Source organism: Elephas maximus, chromosome 8 (assembly GCF_024166365.1).
Source record: "Elephas maximus indicus isolate mEleMax1 chromosome 8, mEleMax1 primary haplotype, whole genome shotgun sequence".
Lineage (NCBI taxonomy): Eukaryota > Metazoa > Chordata > Mammalia > Proboscidea > Elephantidae > Elephas > Elephas maximus.
In genome coordinates this window covers 14,145,031-14,172,091 of record NC_064826.1, presented here as the reverse complement: position 1 = coordinate 14,172,091, position 27,061 = coordinate 14,145,031, and the positions used below count along the sequence as shown (strand labels likewise).

Genomic DNA, 27,061 nt, shown 5'->3' with positions numbered 1-27,061 from the left:
CTCTGTTTACAGGACAGGAAGAGGTAGAGTCAGGGATACAGGATGGAAAACAGGAGCTCTCTTTGGCTGAGGGGCCTGGGCCTACCACCTTCTTAAAGGAAGAGAAGCGTGGGAAGTGCTTCTCTCAGGAGACCTGAGGAGGGAAGGCCCGACTGTACAAGGTGAAAGGCAAGTGAGAACGAGGAAACAGGAGAGAATTTCTGATTAGCAGCTGTACCTCAGGGGGTGACAGACAACTGCCCCCACCACCTATTGGCCCCCAACCTTTGCCTTGAGAACAAGGGAAGACAAGAATTTGACTACCAGCATTACTAACAATAAATGCTCAATGAGTGTTTCCTGTTTGTCTCAGTCCTGACGAGAGTGGGTGTGAGGAGCCACATGTTCTGAAGACAAATGAGAGGGGTTAGACTTGAAGTCCTGTGGCCTTCACCTCCAACCCCAGACTTTACCAGGGAGGCATAAGGAGCTACTGGAGCTCAGAGGGAAAGGTTCCTTGGAGGAAGTTCTTAGCCTGGGAGAAGACTGCTGTGATGTTTCTCTTCCCCAAACCCCTCAGACTGTGTGGGAAGACCACCATCCTCACACATAGCAAATGGCCCCAGTGCCTACCAGCATGAAGGGTGGTAAGAGCACTCTAGGGAGAACTCAAGCTCCTTGCTTTGGAGTTTGGGAGCACATAAGGCTGAGAGGCCACCGTGAGGAGAAAAGACCCATGGCAATGGGAGCAGCCACCTTGGAAGGGCCCTCCCAAGAGGCAGAGACACCCCCAGCACAAAGGGGCTGTGTGTGTGTGTGTGTGTGTGTGTATGGCGAATCATCTGAGTACAGGACCATTCCAGACAGCATCACCCCGGGAGGCCAGGAGCAATGCTGTCGCCTCAGTGGGGTTCTCCAGAGAACCTTGAAGGTAGGTACCCCAGCAGTGAAGGAGCCGTGATCTGAGGAGCCTGACTCAGGGACACCAACCCCAGATTATATTTTTTTGCCCCTTTGACTTTTCTGCACCTTACAGCCTCTGCCCTAACCCTATAGAAGTCAGAAGCAGCAAGTGAGAGGGGAGGGAAAGAAGAGTCCACTCCTTTTCCCACTCACTTCCACCATCTTTTATTCTGCAGGCCTGGGCTGGGGGCAGGGGTGGATAGATGAGGAAGTGGGGAGAAGCACTGGGTAAGAGAGTATGAGTCTAGACTAGGCTGCTGTGTAACTGAAAGCCAGATCATTCTAACACCTGAAAGGAAGCAAGGATGGGGGGAGGAAATCCAATGTGCTTTGCCTGAAGACAGTGGTGAGGAAAAATAATTTCCCGTCAGCCCCATACTGAGGTCAGCCAATTACACATGCTGGCTTCATTGAAAGTGGATCTGTATTTTTTTATGGAAAGGGCAAATTGCAAAATTGAGCTCTATTACAAATCTAACTTTTAAATGTGTAATATTCATTATGGAATACCTTGAAGGCCATATTTTGATATAGATTCTCCAAAAGAAATGGGCAGTTAATGGATCTACCTCATGTGAATACTTGGGTCTGTATATCTCCTCTTCTAGCTGTTCTTTCCATCATCCCATGTCCCTCTCACCAGCTGGCCCCCAAATCTCTGTCACCCAATTTTTCTTTGTCATACCTAACAAGATCATATTCTATAAGACCATATCTAATATCTATAAAATGCTTCCTGATTCGCCAGTAACCTCTATTGAGTGAGCATTTCTTGATGAATGGATTAAACATGTTATTTTCCTAAGAAGGACATCAATTTTACTCTTAGATTTACAGATAGTTCATATATCCCTCCTCATCATTGCAATATCCTGTGGTTAAGCGAGTCACCCTCAAGATCTTGGCCAGTGCCTCCCAGGTATGGGAAGTAAATAGAGGGAGTGGTGGGGTGGCAAGATGGAGAGCTTGGTCCATCCATCTGAAAGAGCTGTTTATGGGCTTGGGTGCCATCTTTCCTGACCTCCCCAGTGGACCCAGAGAGACTCTGTCTGGAAAAGGGACAGTCATACTCACTCTTCATTGACAAAGATGAGTTCCAGAGATGGCTGGCTGTTGTTTTCATCCAGACCTACAGTAGCAAAGGGAAGCCGGAAGTGAGATAGGGCGGCTGAAGGTGACACTGAGTCAGAGAGACGTTCTGGGGCTCAGGGCTGGCGGTGAATGGGAAACCGTGCGTGAAGACTCCCGCTGAGGGCTTGCCAGATGACCACTCCCCTCCCCTCCACTCTGAAGGTGAACACAGACAGGCCCTAGGGTTTTGTTGTAACCCTTGAGCAGTGGTGGTTGCTGAAAAATGAGGGCGGGTGGAAAAGCTGGGAATGAGAATCCCAAGGAGGTTCTGAGTTACAGGGCTGGTATGGGAAAGAGATAAGTGGGAAGATGAGGGGACGGGGCACTGGTGAGGGGCTGTGGGCAGGAGCCCACACGGGAGGGAACAGCAGGAGGGCCCGGAGGAGGGTGGAGAGCAGAGGGCGGATGGACGCGGCAGACAGTACTGATGGGCTCCGCTTCCTCGGCGCTGGCGCTCCCGGCCACGAGCTGCTCCTCCTCAGCGCCTGCCAGCTCCTGCAGCACAGCCTCCACGATGGGCATCACCATGGCGGTGGTGGAGGTGTTGGACAGCCACATGGACAGTAGCGTGGTGCAGCACATGAAGCAGAGCAGCAGCCTGGGGCAGAGGGCCAGGCAGGCCGTGAGAGGGGAGCCCCCTGGGCTTGGGGGACCCTGGACCTCCCCGAGGTCTTCTACAAGCTGTTAGTGGGTCGACCTCATACGGGTGTCTGGTCTGCACTGCTCCTTTTCCAGCTGCTTCTTACCACCACTGGCCCTCCCACCAACTGTCCCCCAAGTCCCTCCCTGTCACCTGGTTCTTCTTTGCTATAACTAAGACCACCTGTAAGATCTGTAAAGTACTTTGTGGGTCTCTGAGAATCTCCAGTAACATCTATGTGCAAGCATTTTCTCAGTATTATCCATATATCCATTTTCCAGTATTGTCACAAAAACTGTGATGTAACTACATTCCAAGGTCAGAGACCGCACCTTCCACCTAGCTCCTCTCACTGGCGGGGGAGATGGGAGCGCTCCAGCCCTGGTGCCATTTCATCCCCATTAGTAGGAAACAGCCTATTGTGTGTGTGTCCCGCTGTGGGCCAGGACCACTGCCCCATGGCCTACTGGAAGCTGGGGGGATGGAGGACCACCACCCTATGGCTGGCTGGAAGCCAGTGGGGTGGGGGGCGCAGTGCCCCATGGCCTGCTAGAAGCCAGGGGGTGGGGGATCACCACCCTGTGGCCCACTGGAAGCTAGGGGGTGGAAGACCACTATTTTCATGTCCCACCGAAATGGAAAACCACCACTTTGTGGCTGGATGGAGGCCAGGGGAATGGGGGACTACTGCCCTGTGCCTGCTGGAAGTCAGGAGGATGGAAGACCACTGCCCTGTGTCGTAAAGGAAGCTGGGGATGGAAGACCACCATACCCGTGGCCCACGGAATCCGAGGGGGATGGCACCCCAGGTGTGACTTACATGCCCGGCTTGGCCCCGGCCATGATGACCATGCGCAGAGCAATGCGCTTGTGCAGGTTCCACTTCTCCACGGCGGCCGCCACGCAGATGACGCCCACCAGCAGCAGCGTTGTGTTCTTGAAGTACTCGGCCGCCACCTGCGGAGGCCAGGGCAACGTCAGCCACCCCCGGGGCCACCCCAGCACCTCGGGGTGTGGGCCTTGCCCAGGAACCCCTCCTTAACCAGAGGGGCTAGCTGAGGGGAAGAAGGGAGGCTGTGATTCCTAAGCCTCAGCAGACCAGAGCTCCTGCAGGACAGGCACCGCGCTAGGTGCTGTGCAAAGATTGCTTTGCTTAGGCCAACCAAAAACCCTGAAAGCCAGGTAGTCGTCTTCTCCCTGTTTTTTGAACATAAAAACACTTTGTATTTAACTATGATATGAATATGATTTTAAAGAATAAACACATCCTTGTAATTTTACATTAATCCTTAAAAATTATTAAAACAACCCTGGGCTTGTCCCCAAATCTCCATTTTTAATGTCTCTTTTTCTTTGATGCCTTAGAAAATTGTTTTCATTTTTATTAGAAAATTAATACATGCTCATTTCACTGTAGAAAACTTCAAAATATAGAAAAAGGTAAAGAAGAAATTAACCTTAATCCTACTTTGCTTTTTCTTTTACTGTTGTTAATATTTTGGTATATTTTTTTCAAGTCTCTTTTTCTGTGTCTCTATAGATGCTTAATTGCATTCATACAGTATGTACAGCTTTATATCCTGTTGTTTTTTTTTTAGCTTAACATTGTGCCCTGATCATTTTCTTATGAGACCAAAATTTATGGGGAAAATTCATGTTAATGGTAGCAGAGTGTGTCATCATATGGATGTATCAGAATTTATTTGGCCGTTTCCCTTTTGTTGAATATTTACGTTTATTCCTTTTTTTTTTATTACTATAAATGGTGCAAAGAATAATTTTCTGCATAAATCTTTATCCTTATATAAATGTGATTACTTCCTTAGGACAGAGTTCTTGAAGATGTCAACTTACCTTAAATCTTTTTTTTCTTGAAATAGTTACAAATAATTTTAACATTACAAAAAATTCCAAAAATGAATATAGTACAAGGAACACCCATACACTCGCTATGTAAGTAATTCTTTTTCTGGATCATTTGAGGGACAGTTACAGGTATCACAGCCCTTTGTCCCTAAATACTTCAGTATGTATTTCTTAAGAATAGGGATTTTCACCTACATCATCCTGAGACCAGAAGAACTAGTTGGTGCCCGGCCACAATCGATGACTGCCCTGACAGGGAGCTCAGCAGAGGACCCCTGAGGGAGCAGGAGAGCAGTGGGATGCAGACCCCAAATTCTCATAAGAAGACCAAACTTAATGGTCTGACTGAGACTGGAGGAATCCCGGCGGTCATGCTCTCCAGACCTCCTGTTGACACAGGACAGGAACCATCCCTGAAGACAACTCATCAGACATGAAAGGGACTGGTCAGCGGGTGGGAGAGAGACGCTGATGAAGAGTGAGCTAATTATATCAGGTGTACACTTGAGATTGTGTTGGCAACTCTTGTCTGGAGGGGGGATGGGAGGATAGAGAGAGAGGGAAGCCGGCAAAATTGTCAAGAAAGGAGAGACTGAAAGGGCTGACTCAAGACGGGGAGAGTAAGTGGGAGTAGGGAGTGAGATGTATGTAAACTTATATGTGACAGACTGATTGGATTTGTAAACGTTCACTTGAAGCTTAATAAAAGTTATTATAAAAAAAAAAAAAAAGAATAGGGATTTTCTCTTACATAACCACAGTAATCAACATTTTTTAAGAACGAGGAAATTCAGACATAGGCCTGTTAACAAGACGTTAGGTCTGTGTTTAGGGTCCACAGGCCAAGTCCTCTGTGGCTCTTCTTTCTTGGAATATTCTTCTCTTATCTCTGCCTGTACATTCCAATCAGACTTCTAAGCCCCAGTTCAGGCCTGGTGTCCTCCAGAAAACCTTTCTGTGACTCTAGCCACTGAGTTCTGGAACATTCCTTGTGGGTACTATTAATCTGTACTTCACAGGGCACTTGGGACAATGCTTGGACTGCTATATATTTATTCATATTTTTATGTGTGCCTCTCTTGTTTCTCAACCAAATTTTATGCTGCTAAAGGCCAAGGATCATGTCTTACACTTCTTTCTGTAATTCTTTGATTGCTTCATATGCATTGAGAAGCTGGACGATGAATAAGGAAGGCTGAAGAATTTAAATTATGTATTTAAATTATGGTGTTGGTGAAGAATACTGAATATATTATGGACTTCCGGAAGAAAGAACAAATCTGTCTTGAAAGAAGTACAGTCAGAATGCTCCTTAGAAGGGAAGATGGTGAGAGACTTCATCTCACGTACTATGGACATGTTATCAAGAGGGATCTATCCCTGGAGAATGACATTATACTTGGTAAAGTAGAGGGTCATTGAAAAAGAGGAAGACCCTCAAGGAGATGGACTGACACAGTGGCTACAACAGTGGGCTCAAACAGAGTAGCAATAGTGAAGATGGCACAGGACCACTTTGAGTCGGAACCAGCTCAATGGCACCCAACAACAACAACGTAACTCCTAGCACCTAGTAGAGTAACGTGCAAAAATACATACTCAATAAATATTTGTCACATACACAAGAATCGTTCCCATCCAAAGGAGCCAGGACAGAAAGTAAGAAGAAATATATAGAAAAGTTTTATTTTTAATCTGAAAACCTCAAAGAGAGAAAAGAAGAACATTTTTAGCTGCAGGAAAAAATAAAAGTTGAACAGGAAGGGAAATGTAAATGTAGTAACATCCTTGGCATGTGAAGTATAGATATTTGTGTAATCATACTAATGTTCAACTTTGACTATGGAATTCATAAAAACTGTGATATAGCTATTGTCATGGATTGAATTATGTTCCCCCCCAAAATATGTGTATCAATATGACTGGGCCCATGATTCCCAATATTGTGTGACTTTCCTATATGTTGTAAACCCTGCCTCTATGATGTCAGTGAGGGAGGACGGGCAGCAGTTGTGTTAGTGAGCCAGGACTCAACCTGCAGGATTGGATTGTGTCTTGAGGCAATCTCTTTTGAGATATAAAAGAGTGAAGTAAGCAGAGAGATAGGGGGACCTCATACCACCAAGAAAGAAGCACCGGGAGCAGAGTGTGTCCTTTGGACCCAGGGTTCCTGGGCAGAGAAGCTCCTAGGCCACGGGAAGATTGACAGAAGAACCTTCCTCCAGAGCTGACAGAGAGAGAAAAACTTCCCCTGGAGCTGATACCCTGAATTTGGACTTCTAGCCTACTAGACTGTGAGAAAATAAATTTATCTTTGTTAAAGACATCCACTTGTGGTATTTCTGTTATAGCAGCACTAGATGACTAAGACAGCTATTTCGAGAGGCTAGAAGGAGGGGAAGTGAGGAACGTCAGGGAACAAAATCCTCATCTGCTTCCATAGGAAGTCAATCAATCATGTCTGAAAGTGATGACTCAGGAAACAAAATCACATAGAAATATGGAGCTCAATACTAGAAGAAGCAGTTGACCAAGTTAAAGTTATTGACTCTGGGGAGTGGGGCTGTGGTCAGGGTGGAGTGGGGAGGGGTGGGGAAGGAGAGAGCTGTTTTTCATTGTAAGCTTTTCAGTATTATTTGATTTTTTAGACTCTGCATGTAGTATTTCAGTAACATAAAGGCCAAAATCAAAGCTCCATTTCCCCCTTCTCATTTTGCCCAGTGGTAGTTTCTTTGTGTCCAGTGGACTAGGTTTGTGGAGGACTCCTGTCCCCTCTGTGACACTATCCTGGAGGAGCCCTATGCTTCTGGTTAACTTACTACTTGTCCTCAAGCCCATCCCTAAGCTGTCAACGGTCTCTAAACTCTCCTGAGGGCAGAGAAGGACCCTGCCCTGGACAGATCCTCTAGGCAGGACATCGGGAAGGCCTCTGAGCAGGGTCTCTGGGTGGGGATACTGATTTTCCTCCATCTACAGAGGAGGAGGGGAGGAGCGGGAGTCCCTGGGTGGGGCAAACAGTTAATGCCCTTAACTGAACGCTGGAGGTTTGAGTCCACCCACAGGTGGACTTGGATCTACTTCCAAAAAATTAGTACTGAAAACCCTATGGGGCACAGTTCCACTCTGACACACATGAGGTCACCATGAGTCAAAACTGACAACAACCAGTGCGTGGAGCCCTGGTCGTGCAGTGGTTAAGAGCTTGGCTGCTAACCAAAAGGTCAACAGTTTGAATCCACCAGCTGCTCTTGGAAACCCTATGAGGTAGTTCTACTCTGTCCTGTAGTGTTAAAACGATTCGACAACAATGGGTTTGTTTTTTTGTTTGTTTAGTGGATCGAGGAGGGAGAACTCACAGAAGACATGAGACATGGTGGCTCTGGGTGGTGAACCCTCCACTGGCCCATGGTTACTCTTTCTAGGGGGACAGACAGCATCTTCGTTTTCTGCCTCTTTGGGACCTGCCACTCTAGACGCCCAGCTGATCTGCGGTGACCTTTTAGGGGGCTCGGTGTCTAACAGACAGGTGGCATTGCCTTCTCTGGGTTCCACCCAAAGGGAAAGGAAGGAGAGCCAATGCTAAGACAGCACCTTCTGAGAGCCTACTTTCTGCATTCTGTGCTCACGTTCTCACTGGAACCTTTCCAAGGTCACAGAGTAAGACATAGAGTCAGGATTCCATTCCAGTCCATCTGACTCCAGACCGGTGCATGTCCTACCAGACAACAAGGCCTCACGCTGAGTGACATTATGGTGGTACCAGGGTGGTCAGCTGGAGGCCGAGCATCTGATCCTATTGCAGGGGCATTTTCTTGGTCCCCTCCACCGGCACCGGCTGCGGGAGGGGGCTTCAACCAAACGTGCCCACCTTTCTTGTTTTCGTTCATAGCCACAGTCCTGACACTGGCCCTGAGGACCCAGCCAGGGAATTGCAGCCCCTGCTTGGCCTCAGCGGGGTCCTGGCTTTGTGCTGTTCCTGCATTTGGTGTTTGGTGGGTGTCATGGATTGAACTGTGTCCCCCAAATGTGTGTCAACTTGTATAGTCCATGATTCCCAGGACTATTTTGTCATGTGATATGATTTTCCTATGTGTTGTGAATCCTGCTTCTATGATGTTAATGAGGTGAGATTAGTGGCTGTTACGTTAATGAGGCAGGACTCAATCCACAAGTTTAGGTTGTGTTTTAAGTCCATCGCTTTTGCAATATAAAAGAGAGAAGCGAGGAGAGAGACAGGGGACCTCATACCACCAAGAAAGAAGAGCCAGGAGAACAGCATGTCCTTTGGACCTGGTGCCCCTGCACTGAGAAGCAGCTTGACCAGGGAAGATTGATGACAAGGTCCTTCCTCCAGAGCCGACAGAGACAGAAAGGCTTCCTCTGGAGTTGGCACCCTGAAATCTGGACTTCTAGCCTACTAAGACTGTGAAAGAATAAATTTCTCTTTGTTAAATCCATTCGCTTGTGGTAATTTCTGTAATAGCAGCACTAGATGACTAAGCCACAGCCCTCCCTGCCCCCTTGGAAGCAAGGCCATGTGCTTGGGAGACGCCGCCTGGGGCTGGAGATGTAGCGTGTGGTTAGGAAAGAGGCAGTGCAGTCAAGTGTGGAAAAGTGAGGGCTCTGGAGTCAGGCTGTGTGACTCTGGGCAAGTTACTCAACCTCTCTGGACTCTGGTTTCTCATGTATGGTTATGTGACTCTCCCCCTTAAAATGCTGTTGTGAAGATTAACGGACACAGGCAAACAGCTGGCATGGCCAGGCACACTGAGAGCTCTGGCTCCTGGCGGCCCCTCCTGTTACCAAGTGGTCCATATGGAGGCTGGCCTGGTCTGGGGCCATTAGCACACAGAGTGGGTCCAGGCGCCAAGCCAAACCACAAGTCTGCTTGTTCATGTTTATAAAATTAATATTCCCTTCCCTGATGGTGTTTGTTATGTTTTCTAGCCCATTTTTTCTTTTACAATGAAACTTTGGGTATTCAGAAACCCTTAGGGAATGCCAGAGTTCCAGGCTTCTTATGGGTTTATTTTAACCATTTTTTAAATTGTGCTTTACACTTCCTGCCCTTGTTAACAGAGCCCCTGCTTGGCCCTGGCCTCTTGCCCACATATGGGCCATTCTCCCTGACTCAAGGTGCACGGAGTCCCACCTCATCCCTCTTGCCTCCAGCGGCCCCAGGCTGCTGGCCATTCTGAGTCCCCTCGTGTGCATTTTATAGTTTTTCTGTCCTAGGCTCTTGCTGCTTTCTGTTGTCAGCATGCTTGTCACTAGCAGCCCTCCTCCCCACTTTCTAATTTCCAACTCTAATATTCTATGAGTTGGAGAACCAGATAACGAAGCTTGCTAGAATTATGTATAAGGAGAAACGAGATGCTAAATGAGGGCTCCTCCCGGGCGTAGGTGTGTGGATCTGGGAACATCGGCAGGGGTGGTTTTATTGCCTTTTCTGCACTGTGGTTTTTCTCAGGATGTGGAAGCACTGAGCTTGGCGTGTAGAGGTATTTCTGGTCTGTGTTCTAGGAGACATGCGCTCCAAGCAGCTGCTTCTAAAAGGTGCAACCAAGTAGAACCCACCTAAGAGCTTGGGCTCAGGGTTCTGACTACCCTCAGCTAGATCCTTGCCCCCTGCAGATTAGATGTATGCTATTGGAGTCCCTGGGTGGTACAAATGGTTAGTGAACTCACCTGCTAACCAAAAGGTTGGAGGTTCAAGTCCACCCAGAGGTACCTCAAAAGAAAGGCTTGGCAATCTACTCCCCCCAAATCACCCATTAAAAACCCAGCGGAACACAGTTCTACTCTGACACACATGGGGTCGCCATGAGTCGGAGATGTCTTGACAGCAGCTGGTTTTCATGGCATTAGATGCATTCTTTTTTTTTTTTTAAGTTTTTTAAAAAGGGGAGAAAGGAGCTTTGTGGCTGTGTTCTTAGAACCTTGAGGAGAGTGGAAGTCTAGGGGTTCCTCCCTCTCAGTGTTCTCTCATGGCGGACATATGACTAACTCCCAGGTGCCAACCCCACAGAGGGAAAGAGAACAGGCCTGCTCTCTGCAGGGCCTGGAAAACTGGCCCTGGGAGAGGCGTGTTCATACCCCCACAGCCTGAAATCCCACGACTCCCCAGGGGACAGGAATTTTCATTATTTGCATTTTTCAGATGAGGCCTTGGCAGCTTAGAGAGGTAACAGCTGGCTCAGGGTTAGCCAGTGAGGAAAACTGGCCCCAAACTCAGTTCTACCCTACTGCACACCTGGCTCCTGACCTTTCCCACATCCTGGTGGTGGTGGGGCCACTCCTTCTCCTCTGAAGAGACACTGACAGGACGTGGGTGTCTGACCATACCCACTCCCATGACGTGGGTGCCTGGGGGTCCCCTGAGAGGCACAGCCCTATATATCCACTCTCCCGATGTGGGTGCCTGGTGGTCCCCTGAGAGTTGCAGCCAAGAATATCCACTCTTCTGATGTGGGTGCCTGGGGGTCCCTGGAGAGGTGCAGCCCTGTATACACACTCTCCTGATGTGGGTGCCTGGGGGTGCCCTGAGAGGTGCAGCCAAGAATATCCAGTCTCCTGATGTGGGTGCCTGGGGATCCCCTGAGAGGTGGCAGCCCTGTATATACACTCTCCTGATATCGGTGCCTGGGGGGGTCCCCTGAGAGGTTCAGCCCTGTATATCCACTCTCCTGATGTGGGTGCCTGGGGGCCCCCTGAGAGGTGCAGCCCTGTATACACACTCTCTTGACGTGGGCGCCTGAGGGTCCCCTGAGAGGCGCAGCCCTCTATATACACTCTCCTGATGTGGGTGCCTGGGGTCCCTTGAGAGGTGCAGCCCTGTGTATCCACTCTCCTGATGTGGGCGTCTGGGGGTCCCCTGAGAGAGGTATAGCACAGCAGGGCCCTGCTCCATGGGCCTTCTAATGTGACACATAGAGCCCCTGAGGGCCCAGTGCTGGCCTCTGGCAATGGACCTCGCTTGGGGCTCTCGGGTTCACTGAACACGCAGTAGTGAATTCCTCAGACCCCAGGGCAGTGCCTGGGCTGGCCCCCTCTGCACTCCACGCTGAGTCCCATCAGAGAGGCCAGCACACAACCCCGGTCCACCCTGTGTCCACGCCGGGCAGCCAAGTCCAGCTGGGTCTGGCTCTCGTGTTTCCCTGGGATACTCTTAATCCCCGATTTCCATTCCATTCAAACCACACTCACTTCCTAAGAAACTTCAGGGGCCTCTCTGGGGAGGAGGCGGCCATGAGGCAGGGGGAGGAGTGGCCCCCATTCTCACACCCTGTGGGACTTCCTCTTCTGTCTAGTTTATATGCTGGATCTCCTAAGATTTGGTTTCACCACCCATCTGTCCATTTGTCCTACCCTGGTGACTTGCATGTTGCTGTGATGCTGGAAGCTATGCCACTGGTATTTCAAATACCAGCTGGGTCACCCAGAAGGAGCTTCCAGACTAAGCTGAGGAAGAAAAGCCTGGTGATCTAAAAATTAGCCAGTGAAAACCCTATGGATCACAACAGAATGTAGCACTGGGAGATGATCCCTCTAGGTGGGAAGTCACTCAAAATACACAGTGGCTGCAACAATGGACTTGAGCACACCAACGATAGTGAGATGGCACAGGACCGGGCAACGTTTTGTTCTGTTATAAGCGGTATTGACAAGTCTGACAGCAATTAACAACAAAGATGTGGTTTAAATAAAAGGTTTTGTTGCTTTAAAAAAAGAAAATTCTCTGCAAACCTGCCTTAGAGAGGTGGGAAATGACTCAGATGGAGGCTGACCTGGCCCAGAAGTTGGCCTAGCTGCGTGAATGCTGGAGAATTGGTTTATAGAGCTGTCCCCCCACCTTCCCAGTCTCTTGGTGACCGTGTGAACTGCCTGGGTGGGAGGAAGCCAAAGTAGGGGCTAGCTCTGAGCTCAGGGGGCTGCTGAGGGTCAGGGAAAGGCTTGATGGGGACAGCTCTTTCTGCAGGAACGTTAGCTTGGCCTCAAAGGCTGCAGGGGCTGTAGGTTCCCAGTTTGGGTCCCAGCATGGTGCTCAGTTCTGGGCTGTGTCTTGGGTGATAGGGCGGCTGTGGGTGGTGGGCAGCCTGGCTCAGGCAGGTGGCCAGGCAGATCGGTGTCTGAGGGCTGCACCGTCACCCCCTAGGCCTGCATGCCGGGGAGGGGGGCAGCCTCCATAAGCAAGGGCCAGAAACGCTGAGTGGAAGATGGTAGGTGAAACGCCCCAGCTGAACTAATAAGAAGCAGCTCTGGGCAAGGGTCTGGAGTCCGGGCGTCAGAAAGGCCAGGAGCCAACAGGGAAGCGGTCCCTAACATCAGAATCACACGTCACTTAGCTGCAGAGGCTGCTGTGTTATCCCAGCAGAAGCGACCACTACTCCCCTCTGCCCTGGCGGAAGCTAGACTTAGAGCAAGACCTGGCGGAGGCCTTCAGCGCAGGGCTGAGATGGCTGGTGAATGAGGGTGTGTGTGTGTGTGTGTGTGTGTGTGTGAGAGAGAGAAGGCACGCGTTCGCAAATGTGTGCATGCATGTGTACGAGTGTACAAGTGTGTGCACAAATGTGTGTGTGTGCATATGTGTGCATGTGTGAGTGCATGCATATGTTTGTGTGACTGTGTGCCTGCACGCACCCGCTTACATACACGTGTGTGCTTGTGTGCAGGAGTGTGCTTGTGTGTATATGCATGAGTGTGAGTGCATGTATGTGCGTATGTGTGCGCGTACGTGTGTGTTGGGGAGGGGGCAGAGCCAGAGGGCAGATGTAAGTGTGACTCGAAGGTCAGAGCTGCTGACCCTCAGGGCTTCCCGAGTAGCTGTCACCAAGCCCCAGCAACCAAACCCTGGTTTTGACTCCACCAGAGAGCTCCTTGGCCCCCACCTCCCTGCAACTTCTCCCGTAAACAGCAAATCTTAGCTAACTTGATGTTTAGGGGTATTGTGCCCTGGCTATAACCTTTGGGAGCAGCCCACTAGAAGGGGTTTAGAGGGCCTTAAACCCAAACCAAACCAGTTGCTGTTAAGTTGATCCTAACTCATGGCGACCCCACGTGTGCAGAGTAGAGTAGAGCGGCTCCATGGGATTTTCAAGGCTGTGATCTTTCAGAAGCAGATCTCCAGGCCTGTCTTCCGAGGTGCCTCTGGGTGGGTTGGAACTGACAACCTTTCAGCTAGGAGTCACGTGTTTAACGTTTCCTCCTCGAGAACTTCAAAGGCAGATAAAATGCCAGTAGTGAGAATAACAAGGGAGGCAAAACCAAAGAACAAAAAACAAACCTAAAATATAGGCCCAAGCTCTGTGCTGCAGCAGAGGGGCGTGGGGGCTGGTGCTCACAAGAAGACCACAGATGCCTGAAGTGACAGGGACCTCAGAGTCAATCTCTAACATCCCTGATGTGGTCCTTTGACCCGGCCGCCCATTCAGTCTTCTCTCACACCCAGTCCGGACCCCCTTGTGGCCACTTTGACCCTTTGCTTCTGCTTTGATCCTTTGAGCCTGGCATGTTGAGCTACAGAACTCACCCTCCCCAGTAGGTCTTTTCTTCATTCCTCATGTGACTCAGTTTCCAGATTTTGTGACATCCTGGCCGCCCACTTCTGAGTGAGCTCCTCATCCGGAATTTGATTTTCTGGACACACAGGCTCATTAATTCAGCAGGCTTTGATACATACTGCCCAGAGGTTCAGAGTACAAGCTCTAGGGTCATGCATTCCTGGGTTCAAGTCCTGGCTTCAAAACTTAGTAGCTGTATAATCTTTGGTAAGTTTCTTAACCTCTCTGAACTTCAGTTTCCTCCTCTGTATAGTGAAGATAAAGAATAATAGGCGCTTCACACAGGATTAAATGAAACAGTGCATGAAAAGGACCTCCAACTGAGCATATGGTAAACGCTCAAAATCTTGGCAGCCCCTTGGACTACAGATGACTCACAGTGAGACGGTACTGAGCCAAGCAAGAAGGGTCTTTCCATATGAACTGTTGACATTGATCCTTATTAATTTCAGTCCACTGTCTCATCCTGTCAACACTGATTCTGTTACCACATATTAGTCAATCTATCCAGCTAATCTGTGAATCTGCTAACGTGCCTTTTCTATTTTCATCCACGTTCTCCCTCCAGTCCAACACCATTATGTCTGTGATGGTGAATTGTGTGGATCAACTTGCTGGACTACGGGGTTCAGTTGTCCGGTCAAACCCTAGTTCAGCTGTTGCTGTGAAGATATTTACACGTGATTAACATTTACAGTCAGTTGCCTTTAAGTGAGGCAGATTGCTCTTGATAACGAAGGTGAGCTTCATCTAATCAGTTGAAGGCCTTAAAAGCAAAAGCTGAGGTTTCCTGGAGAAGAAGGAATTCTACTTACAGTCTGTAACAAAGAAATCCTGCTGGGGTTTCCAGTCTGCCAGTCTTCCCTATAGATTTCAGACTCAAGACAGTAACATCAACTCTTTCCTGAGTTTCTAGCCTGTTGGCCTGACCTACAGATTTCAGACTTGGCTGTTGCCATGATTGTGTGAACCAATTCCTTAAAATCAATCAATCAATGTCTGTCTGCCTGTCTCTCTCTGTCTATATATATATATATCCCATAAGTCCTGCTTCTCCGGAGGACCCTGACTGATACAACACTACTCGAGATTCTTCAGGTTCAGCTATCCAGCCAGCACTCAAGTCACTCAATTGTGGTATCACCTAGCTCGTATTTGTATCTGGTACATCTGGTGTACCACTTAAATGTACCATTTAAAGGATCAAGATATCCAAGAAGCTCAAAGGAAGAGAAAAACACTTATACCTGAGACCTATGGAAAGGCTTCGCCGAAGATGGTAATAGAGTAGGATTTTAAAAAGTTGAAGGAAATGGAGAGAAATTTCCAAGGTGGAAGAAGGGCCTGAGTTGAGCAAGGGGGTGGGCAAGCACCAGGTGGGCTTGAGGAGTGACAAGAGATGATCTGTTTGGCCTAGGTTTCCCCTGAGAGCCTGACCCAGGCTGGAGCAACCACAGGGTAGGGGTGTAGGCGGTGGCTGTGGGACAGACATTTTGTCCCAGAGTTAATGGGCTCACAAAAGGATATAACCCATGTCCTTGACCTTACTGGCATTTTTCCCCCATCTGAACTAACAAGGCCAGCTAAGCAGGCTACATTTAGACTAAGCTGCTTCCTATGGCCCAACTGTGAAATATCGCCAGCCAAAGTCATCTCATCAGACAGATGGATTAGGATTTTTCACCTCGACTGATAAAACATGCCCTCTGGTTCCTCCAATCATTTTCCTTCTCCAGCCCCCAACAATAACAACATCTGTTCCCAAACTGGACAGTCTTCCTTTTCTCCTCATAAAGGTCTGTTACCCTCACAAACTGCCGCCTCCCCAGACTCTCCTTAGGTTTGGCCTTCTTGGCTGTGCAAAGAGGCAGGCCCTTTGAAAACCGTTACCTAGCAACATTTCCCCCATGTGGAAGGGCCCAGACATCTGGAGAGATTCCCACACAGGCAGCCCTTGGAGAAACAGAGACCTCATCTACTTTAAAGGCTAAGGCTTGCTATTGACTTTTGGGCTGCCTGTAGTGAAATACAATGATGTAGCTCTCTTAATTACCTGTTGTCTCACTTTAAAATGTTACTTATGATTCAATTCTTTTAATAACATCACTTTTTCTTCTACCCTTTAATATCACCTCCTGCCCCACTGGTTTTGGTTTCACAATTTTAAAGAGAACCCTACAGAACAAGTTCGTATGCTTCCCTTAAGAAAACTCATGTTTAAGGGTGAATTTTCTTTTCAGTGTGCTCACAAACCCATACTACCTATTCTCCTTCCATAAAGGAATTTGGGAAACTGGGGTGAGTGCCTGGTAGTTCAGGCTGTAGACAAGCTCTTAAGTGGGTTCCAGGAGATCAGTGTTGTACACACCTCCAGGAATACAAGCACTGCTCAGGGTTGTTAGGATCCTATTCTATTTGGAAAGCCAAAGGCTACAGCTACTATAAATGCCACCAAAACAAACAAACAAACAAAACCACCAACAACAATAAAAACAAAACCAGAAAACCAAACCAAACAAACAAAAAAAACCAACAAAAAACCAAAACCAAAAAACTAAAACTGGCCAGCTGAATCCACGAAGTAGAAAGACAAACTGTTCATTTGCAGTCAAGTGCAACTATTAGGGATTGCCTAATTCTATCTTTGGACTTTCAAAAATGTTCTGTTATCTACTGCCAAGGGATTCTATAGGCCCAGCTTCACTCTTCCATCCTCATATCACAAAGGCAAAGAGACCCACAGTTCTTAGTAAAAACTCACCTCACCACAAAGCCACATGATACTTCATGGAGTGTTTTGTGATGGCACAGTAAGCAAGGGTACAGACTTTAAAATCTACTAGCTGTGGGTTTGGATCCAGCACTAGTATTTCCTTCTTTGTGATCTTGGGTATGTTTGTTCATTCTCTGAGCCTGTTTCCTCATCTGTAGAATGGAAATATTAACACCCACCTTGTAGAGATCTGGTGAGTATTAAACAACAATGTGGCACTTCTGGGGTACTGCGTGGTTCTTAGTAGACATTCAGAAATTCGTTTCCCTTCCTCTTCCTTCTGTGCCTCTGTCCCTAAACTTACTCCCACCTCTACCATTCCATCTTCTTCATCAGAAACTCTAGGAAAACAGGAAAGGAGGCCAGGTGCTGTAACGAGAGAGCCCAAATGAAACCAGGTATGGAAAGCCCTATGGAGCACATTTCTACTCTGACACACATGGGTCACCATGAGTTGGACTGGACAATTGGTTTGGTTTATTCATGAATGAAGACCATTACTCATCTTGCCCCTGGGTTCTGGCTGTTCTCCTTCTTCCCTATTTTTGCCCTGAAATCTGGCCACAACTTGGGCTTTATGTTGACAATTTCTGTTTGAGTTTTTGAGAATGCCACAGGAAAAGAGTGAACCAGAGCACAGCCAAGGAAGGGATGTGCAGTCACCTTGATTTGGGGAAGAAGAACAGAAATGTCTTCTAGAGAGGAAAATGAAAATACTGTCAGAACTCAGCAAACGTGGTAAGTCTTTCTGTCAACAAACATTTATTGAGCACCTACTGTATACGTCCTCCACGTGTCTGTCAGTTTGTCGTACTGTGGGGGCTTGTGTGTTGCTGTGATGCTGGAAGCTATGCCACTGGTATTCAGATACCAGCAGGGTCACCCATGGAGGATAGGTTTCAGCTGAGCTTCCAGACTAAGATAGACTAGGAAGAAGGGCCCAGCAGTCTACTTCTGAAAAGCATTAGCCAGTGAAAACCTTATGAATAGCAGCGGAACGTTGTCTGATACAGTGCTGGAAGATGAGCCCCCCAGACTGGAAGGCACTCAAAAGATGACTGGGGAAGAGCTGCCGCCTCAAAGTAGAGTCGACCTTAATGACGTGGATGGAGTAAAGCTTTCAGGACGTTCATTTGCTGATGTGGCACGACTCAAAATGAGAAGAAACAGCTGCAAACATCCATTAATAATCGGAACCTGGAATGTACGAAGTATGAATCTAGGAAAATTGGAAATCCTCAAAAATGAAATGGAATGCATAAAGGCATTAGTGAGCTGAAATGGAGTGGTATTGGCCATTTTGATTTGGACAATCATATAGTCTACTATGCAGGGAATGACAAGTTGAAGAGGAATGGTGTTGCACTCATCGTCAAAAAGAACGTTTCAAGATCGATCCTAAAGTACAACGCTGTCAGTGATAGGATAATATCCATACACCTACAAGGAAGACCAGTTAATACGACTATTATTCAAATTTACCCACCAACCACTAGGGCCAAAGATGAAGAAACTGAAGAATTTTATCAGCTGCTCCAGTCTGAAATTGATCGAACATGCAATCAAGATGCATTGACAATTACTGGTGATTGGAACATGAAAGTTGGAGAGAAAGAAGAAGCATCAGTAGTTGGAAAATATGGCCTTGGTGATAGAAACAGTGCCAGAGATTGAATGATAGAATTTTGCAAGACCAATGACTTTTTTATTGCAAATACCTTCTTTCACCAACATAAACGGCAACTAGACACATAGACCTCGCCAGATGGAACACACAGAAATCAAATTGACTACATCCGTGGAAAGAGACGATGGAAAAGCCTAATATCATCAGTCAGAACAAGGCCAGGGGCCAACTGTGGAACAGGCCATCAATTGCTCATATGGAGGTTCAAGCTGAAAGTGAAGAAAATCAGAGCAAGTCCACAAGAGCCAAAATATGACCTTGAGTATATCCCACCTGAATTTAGAGACCATCTGAAGAACGGATTTGATGCACTGAACACTAGTGACCGAAGACCAGATGAGTTGTGGAATGACATCAAGGACATCATCCATGAAGAAAGCAAGAGGTCACTGAAAAGACAAGAAAGAAAGAAAAGGCCAAGATGGATGTCACAGGAGACTCTGAAACTTGCTTTTGAGCGTTGAGCAGCTAAAGCAAAAGGAAGAATTGATGAAGTAAAAGAACTGAACAGAAGATTTCAAAGGGCATCTCAAGAAGACAAAGTAAAGTATTATAATGACATGTGCAAAGAGCTGGAGATGGAAAACCAAAAGGGAAGAACACACTCAGCATTTCTCAAGCTGAAAGAACTGAAGAAAAACTTCAAGCCTCGAGTTGCAATACTGAAGGATTCCATGGGGAAAATATTAAACGACGCAGGAAGCACCAAAAGAAGATGGAAGGAATACACAGAGTCATTATACCAAAAGAATTAGTTGACGTTCAACCATTTCAAGAGGTGGCACGTGATCAGGAACCGATGGTACTGAAGGAAGAAGTCCAAGCTGCTCTGAAGGCATTGGCGAAAAACAAGGCTCCAGGAATTGACGGAATATCAACTGAGATGTTTCAACAAACAGATGCAGCGCTGGAGGTGCTCATTAGTCTATGCCAAGAAATATGGAAGACAGCTTCCTGGCCAACTGATCGGAAGAGATCCATATTTATGCCTATCCCAAGAAAGGTGATCCAACCAAATGTGGAAATTATAGAACAATATCATTAATATCACATGCAAGCAAAATTTTGCTGAAGATCATTCAAAAACAGCTGCAGCAGTGTATCCACAGAGAATTGCCAAAAATTCGGGCTGGTTTCAGAAGAGGACGTGAAAGCAGGGACATCATTGCTGATGTCAGATGGATCCTGGCTGAAAGCAAAGAATACCAGAAGGATGTTTACCTGTGTTTTATTGACTATGCAAAGGCATTCAACTGTGTGGATCATAACAAACTATGGATAACATTGTGAGGAATGGGAATTCCAGAACACTTAATTGTGCTCATGAGGAACCTTTACATAGATCAAGAGGCAGTTGTTCAGACAGAACAAGGGGATACTGATTGGTTTAAAGTCAGAAAAGGTGTGCAGCAGGGTTGTATTCTTTCACCATACCTATTTAATCTGTATGCTGAACAAATAATATGAGAAGCTGGACTATATGAAGAAGAATGGGGCATCAGGATTGGAGGAAGACTCATTAACAACCTGCGTTATGCAGATGACACAACCTTGCTTGCTGAAAGTGAAGAGAACCCGAAGCACTTACTAATGAAGATCAAAGACCATAGCCTTCAGTAGGGATTACACCTCAACATAAAGAAAACAAAAATCCTCACAACTGGACCAGTGAGCAACATCATGATAAATGGAGAAAAGATGGAAGTTGTCAAGGATTTCATTTTACTTGGATCCACAATCAACAGCCATGGAAGCAGCAGTCAAGAAATCAAAAGACGCATTGCACTGGGCAAATCTGCTGCAAAGGACCTCTTCAAAGTGTGGAAGAGCAAAGATGTCACCCTGAAGACTAAGGTGTGCCTGACCTAAGCCATGGTATTTTCAGTCACATCATATGCATGTGAAAGCTGGACAATGAATAAGGAAGACTGAAGAAGAGTTGACACCTTTGAATTGTGGTGTTGGCGAAGAATATTGAATATACCATGGACTGCCAAAAGAACTAACAAATCTGTCTTGGAAGGAGTGCGGCCAGAATGCTCCTTAGAGGCAAGGATGGCGAGACTGCGTCTTACATACTTTGGACAAGTTGTCAGGAAGGATCAGTCCCTGGAGAAGGACATCATGCTTGGCAGAGTACAGGGTCAGGGGAAAACCGGAAGACCCTCAAGGAGGTGGATTGACACAGTGGCTGCAACAATGAGTTCAAGCATAACAACGATGGTAAGGATGGCGCAGGACCGGGCAGTGTTTCGCTCTGTTGTGCGTAGGGTCTCTATGAGTCGGAACCGACCGGACGGCACCTAACAACTACAACAACTGTATGTGTGCTCAGCTTTCTAATGAGATTCAAAAGAAAGGGAGGCCCCACTCTTGCCTTTCCTTTGAGTACTTAGAGTCTAAATAGATCTACGAAAGACTGAAGACCAACACCAGCCTAGTTATAAATACCAGTCCTATATTTCTTATGGAGTATCAAACTAAAGGGGCAACTGGATGGATGAGACTAATCAAAGAAGGCTTCCTGAAAGAAGCTCCTTTTGAGCCAGTTTGAGGGAGATGGGGGTCACGGATGGGAGGAGAGGCACTCGGGGGTCCGGAGCAGCAGGTATACAGGCTTAGTGCTAAGGGGTTGTTCAGAGGGTGCTCCGTGAGAGCCCCTTCAGCGTGCACCCTCCTCCTCTGGCCTGGCTGGGACCACCAGAGGGCTGGGCCACAGTGCTCTAACCTCGCTGGACCGGAGGACTCCGAAGAACGGGTAGAGGAAGGCGGGCACCAGGGCTGCAGCTCCGAGAGGCACGGCCTCGGACACCCAGTACACGGCGGTGACGATGAGCACGTAAGCACAGGAGGCCTCCTGCAACGGGAGGAAAGAGGAGGTTAGGGGCAGCGCAGCCATCCTGCGACCGCGGCGGAGGAGGGACCCCCTGGTGGCCAGAGCCGGGCGTGCGGCGAGCACGCGTGGGGCCCACCGGGTTGCGTGATTCTGGCTTCCTGAGCAGACGCGGCCTGGCACTCAGCTTTTGATGGTGTGCATCAGGGTGGTCGCTGCACTGTGATGGGACCACGGTTCTGCTGGACCCGAAAACCGGGGCGGGCGGGGACTAAAGGTGAACCGCAGCATCAGGCTCAGAGCATACACCATGAAGGTGGAGTTCAAGCCAGGGCATAACGTTTTGTTGTCGCGTTGATCTGAAACCAAAGTTTTTCAGCATTGTTGCAGGTGTTTCAAAGGTCCCTGAGTGGTGCAAACGGTTTGTACATGACTGCTAACCTAAAGGTCGGCGGTTTGAAGCCACTCGTTGGTGCCATAAGGGTTCAGCCAAGAAAACCCTATAGAGCAGTTGTGTTCTCTAATACATGGGTTGCCATGAGCCGGAATCGACTCAACGGCAATGGGTTTGGTTTTTGGAAGGTGTTTGAAGATTGCTGGGATCGATGTGTGTGATGGGTTCACATGCAGGCTCTGAGCTAAGCCATCCTGAGTTCGACAGTATAAGATACGAGGCCATGAGGCGTTCCGGTGTGTGCCCGATGGGAGACGCAGGTCACTACGTGGTGAGATTCCTGGATTACAAATAATTCAAAAGGTGCTCTTGCAGCCCTGAGATTCGGGGCGGGGCGGGGGGGAAGGTCTCAGAAACATCCCAGGGGACAGGAGGAGCCCAGCAGGACCTTGAATACAGCCCCCTTATTCAGCCCCACCCCAACCAGGGAACTTCTGCTATCGTTTGATTTACACCCTGAATTACATGTAAGATTTTGTTTGAAAAAAAGGGCTCCACTGCTTGAGAAATGAACAAATAGAGTGTAAATTCCTCTGCTTTAGATGACTGCTCAGAACAGTTCAACACAAGCATAAATTATAATGAAATCCCTTGTTAAGCCTTGTACATATGCAAGGACTGGTTGGCTCACTACTTTCCCCTTCTGTCTTCAATCTGAGGTCCTACCATTTTGCAGTAGCATCTAGAGGTCCTCCTTGAAGAATTAGTAATGAGCCTGAGGGGAGAAGCAGAGGTGAGAGGGGAGGGGAGGGGGAGAGGAGAGGAGGGGAGAGGAGGGGGGAGAGGAGAGGAGGAAGGGGACAGGAGGGGAGGGGGAGGGGAGAGGAGGGGAGGGGAGGGAGGGGGAGAAGAAGGGGGGGAGGAGAAGAGGGATGAGGAGGGGAGAGGAGGGGAAAAATGAGGAGGGAGAGAGAAGGAGGGTAGAGGAGAGGAGGGAAGGAGAAGTGAGGGGGGAGAGGAGGGGGAGGGGAGGTGAAGAGGGAAGGGAGGTGGAGAAGGGAGAGGCGCTGAGGGGAGGGGGAGGGGAAGGGTAGGGGTAGGGAGGGGAGAGGAGTGGAGGGGTGAGGAGGGGGAGGGGAGGAGAGGCAGGCAGCAATTCTTTGTTGTGGGGGCTGCCTTGTGCATTGTAGGATATTTCGCACCATTTCTGGTCTCTACCCACTAGGTACCAGTAGTAGCACCTCCTCCCCTTGTTGTGGCAAACAAAAGTGCCTCCAGACACAGCCACATGTCCCTTGGGGGGAAAACAGCCCCAGCTGAGAACCACCGCCCTAACCAACGTCTGGCTCTCACCGCTCTGGAGTCTTCCACCTCTGTCTGATGCCCCCAAACTAGTCTCCTACAAAGGGGCTACACAGTGCTATCTGGCTAGAAGGGAAGGTCTGGAGATTCGTCATTTCTCTCCAGTTCACTCACCTTGCTGGCTGCACACCCTAGGTGTTCACAGAGCAAACACATATGCCATTTTTATAAAAAATCGGCCCTCCTTCACCTTAGTCCCGGTAATGCTGACAGGAGCTGATTAGCCGTGCTGGGCAAGGTCACTCACCGTCCCAGGTCCTCAATGACGGTAACATCTCTGAGCCCCGGGACTCCAGGGGCCGCTGTATAGAAAACCCAAGCTGGCTATGGGTTCCTCCATTTTTAAACCTGTTGCCACTGAGTCGATCCTGATTCGAGTGACCCCGTGTGTACAGAGTAGAACTGCTCCAAGGGGTTTTTTGGGCTGTAATCTTTATGAAAGCAGATCACCAGGCCTTTCTTCCAAGGTGCCACTAGATGGGCTCAAACCACCAACCTTTGAAGTTAGTGTTGTTGTTAGTTGCCACTGAGTTGATTCCAACTCATAGTGACCCTATAGGACAGAGTAGAACTGCCCCGTAGGGTTTCCTAGGCTGTAGTCTTTACAGGATCAGATTGCCAAATCTTTTCCCTCATGGAGCGGCAGGTGGGTTCGAACTGCTAATCTTTCAGTTAGCAGCCAAGCACTTAACCATTGTGCCACCAGGGCTCTTTTTGAATAGATGAGTACAAACCATTTGTGCCCATCCAAGGACCTTGCTCAGTTCTGACTTAGTTCTAAAATCTCAGGGCTAAGGTCTGACCTGCCCGGAGGCTGGCTGCTGACCAAGGCACCTGACGAAGCTTGTTCTGTTTACACTCTCTTGGGTTCAGCACGAGCGACCTCAAATTCTTGCACCAAAGATACAAAAGGTCACTATGGTCCTTGACGAGCTGCAGGAGTGATTGACCCGGCTCAGCTGGATGGGCCTGTGTTACCTCCTGCTACGCATGGATTACGGGGTTGGGGTTTGAGAAATGGGAACTGGGCCCAACGACTGTTGACTGTAGCTCCCACTGAGACTTGCTTGGGGCCACAAGATCAGAGGGAAGTTAAAATGCTTGGAAGCGCTGATAAGACGGCAGAATCCACAGTGAAATCAAGATGGCTCCTTTTGGAAAAGAATGCAGTTTAGAGAAATGCCCTCATTGTCACAGAAATAAAACTACCTGAAGGAGTTCAAAGCTCTCTGCCCCACTGGAGCCCACTCACTCCCACCTTTTTTCTGGTAAAGGGGCAGAATGCAGAGAAATGGGACGGAGTGTCCCTGCCGTCCACAACCCATGTATGTTGACTGGAAACTCTGAGGTAGACTATGTCTATTTCCTGAAGGCAGTGGCTCCTACCTAGGGGAGATTTTGCCTCCAGAGAGTACTTGTCAATGTCTGGAGACATTTTTGGTTGTCACAATTGCCCATAATTATCTGACCCCAAATGTCAACAATTCCCCTGTTGAGAGGCCCGAGGGTGAAGCTCAGGTTGAGAGAAGTCACTTGGCCTTAGGACGTACAGACTTAAACATCTCAACAGTTTTAGAAACTTACACAGAGAAGAGCCTTTCCTTTTCTCTCCATTTTTTCCCCTTCCCACAATACCCCTCTTCCCTCAACCTTATAGATTATTTTTCTTACTTCAATTTTTTTCCTTCCCGTGGATTCTTCTTGGTAGTCATCGAAAACCAAGACATTCAAGGGCCCCAGAATGAAATGTGGGGAAACACTAGACTCCAATGTCAGGGTCCCCAAAGATGAGGCTGACATAGAGGGAGGCAGGGGCTCCTGATGCTGCCGTGGAGAGAAGGGCGATTGTGTCTCTTGTGCATGGTCCCTTAAAGCAGTCTGCCATTGAGTAAGAAGACCAGGAAAAGGGAAGACTGGAACTCAGGCCCACTTGGATGAAGCCGACAGACTAGTGGAAAGCCAGGAGAACTGTCAGCCCCCGTCACTGCCTGTTCATTGCAGCCTAGTTTTAATCAGCGTCTCCCTGGCATTCTGGAGTGTTTACCAAAGATTTGAGGCAGTTTGTTTTTATGAGGAGCCATCCTAATCCCCTCTATTTAGTTTTTAATCTAATCTCGGTTACCAAGTCACTCACAGGGCTAAGGGGAAGCCAGCCTCCTCTCCCACAAACACTTGGCTTAGCTTACTTTTCCTAAACACCCAGGGTGGTGCTGGTTGGGGGAAGGGGTGAGGCCATAGGCAGGGGGAGAAGAACAGAGAAGGGAAGGAAATGGAGGAGGGGGATGGTCTGAGAAGCCAGCCAAATGGAGAACCAAAGCTCCTGTGTCTGTGCTCATACAGACCCTGATAAAGAGTGGTCACCATCTAGAGCATGGGGCTCTTCCTTGGTTTGAAGGTACCGTTTTTATCTTTCCTGAAGATCACAGAGCAGAAACTGCCAAGGACACAGGGAATCAAAGTGCGGGGCCAGGGCAGCAAGCCAAGCTCTGTTTTCCACTTAGCATTCACAGGAATGAGGAGCCGTGCATTTGGGTTACCAGTGCCCACCATTGCCCGATCCCAGAACAGGGACAGGTGCCCAGGGGCTCTCACTGAGAACTGCCCTGCCCTGTCCTGCTTCTTCAGGCCATTACTGGGGGGTCTTCCTGGGTCTCCAGTCTCCCAGATGAAGATGGTCACGTGTTGGCTCCCAACAAATTCAGACTCAGCAGGATGTCCTTCTCTTTATGGCTGCCTGGTTGCGGCATGGGACAGGCTGGCCCACAGACCAGTCACTCCGGACAAGGCCGTTACTCTAATCTGGTTGGGGACCTCGGGGCTGGGGGCCTGGGAGTAGGACAGAGGGGTGAGAATGGCAGTTTTTAGGAAGAAGATGTCTTAGCACCCTCCAGAAAGACATCTCCATCTCTTCCCACAAACAAGGACTGTTTTCAGGTGCTGCAGAAGCACCAGGTCCCTCAGCCACCCTTCCTTCCCGGACCCCCCACTGAGCCCATGCCCAGGCTGGGCGACAGGTCGTACTTACACTGCTGGGGTGCAGGATGGGCAGAGGCAGCAGCAGCAGAGGAACCAGGATGACCAGCAGCAGGTTGCGGGCTCCAAGCAGGCCCCTCGGCAGACCCATGGTGGACCTGTCCCTGTGTCCTCCTGCCCTGCTGGTGGAAGGCTTATGGCCTCACTAGGCGCTCCCTGTCCAGCAAGACTTCTGGAACCTCCTTGGCGTCTTTCTGCAGAGGCTCCTCTCCTGTCTCAGGGGCCGAGCAGGAGGCAGGTACACCCCTGAGTCCCCAAAAGCCTGGTCCTTGTCTTCTGTTTTAGGTGGGGTTGATGAGCATGGTTTTATGACCAGCAAAAAGGAACTGGGAGAGGATTATAAATGGAGGCATAGTGGGTTCCCTCTGGGCTTGCCTAGCCGTCGAGCACCTTCATTCTTACGGGTCAGCCAAGGTCCTCTTAGCCAGTCACAATTACACCTTGGCTGCTTCTGTGGGACCCAGAGGTGGTCATTTACAGGCTCCCCATCCTCCTTCCTCCCTTGGAAGGTCTGTGTTGGAGGAGTACCAGTTTCAGCTCCTACCTGTGGTGCTCTCGGTAAAACTCTAGGACCCGCTTCCCTTAAGACAAGCCTCTGAGTTTGCTAGAGGCTCATATGGACTTCAGGTAGCGGTGGTCTTTCCTCCCAGGACCTGGCACATCACTTCTTCCAAATGTCTTTCCTTCAGATGGGCTTCACACTTACAATCTTCCTTGAGCCTGGGCTTCCAGAACAGAAAAAGCCCAGAAGACATTCCTTTTTGTCCCAGGACAAACACTTGTTATCGGCCCACCTTTGACTTCAGTTCACCTATGGGAGGCCGGGATGGAGCCGGCAGC

General features: G+C 48.7%; 1 protein-coding gene across 1 annotated transcript in view; it reads right to left on the bottom strand.

Moving 5' to 3' along the window:
* The window catches only part of SLC13A4 (solute carrier family 13 member 4), a 47,789-nt gene extending 21,418 nt beyond the window's left edge, over nt 1–26,371 (bottom strand). The window contains exons 1-5 of the mRNA XM_049893741.1: nt 26,214–26,371; nt 21,328–21,456; nt 3,534–3,670; nt 2,499–2,671; nt 2,017–2,071 (exon numbers count right to left, since the gene is read on the bottom strand). Of these exons, the coding sequence (XP_049749698.1) occupies nt 2,017–2,071; nt 2,499–2,671; nt 3,534–3,670; nt 21,328–21,456; nt 26,214–26,312 (593 nt within the window). The 5' untranslated portion in view covers nt 26,313–26,371. The remainder of the gene's footprint in view (nt 1–2,016; nt 2,072–2,498; nt 2,672–3,533; nt 3,671–21,327; nt 21,457–26,213) is intronic.
* Nucleotides 26,372–27,061: the final 690 nt, after the last annotated feature.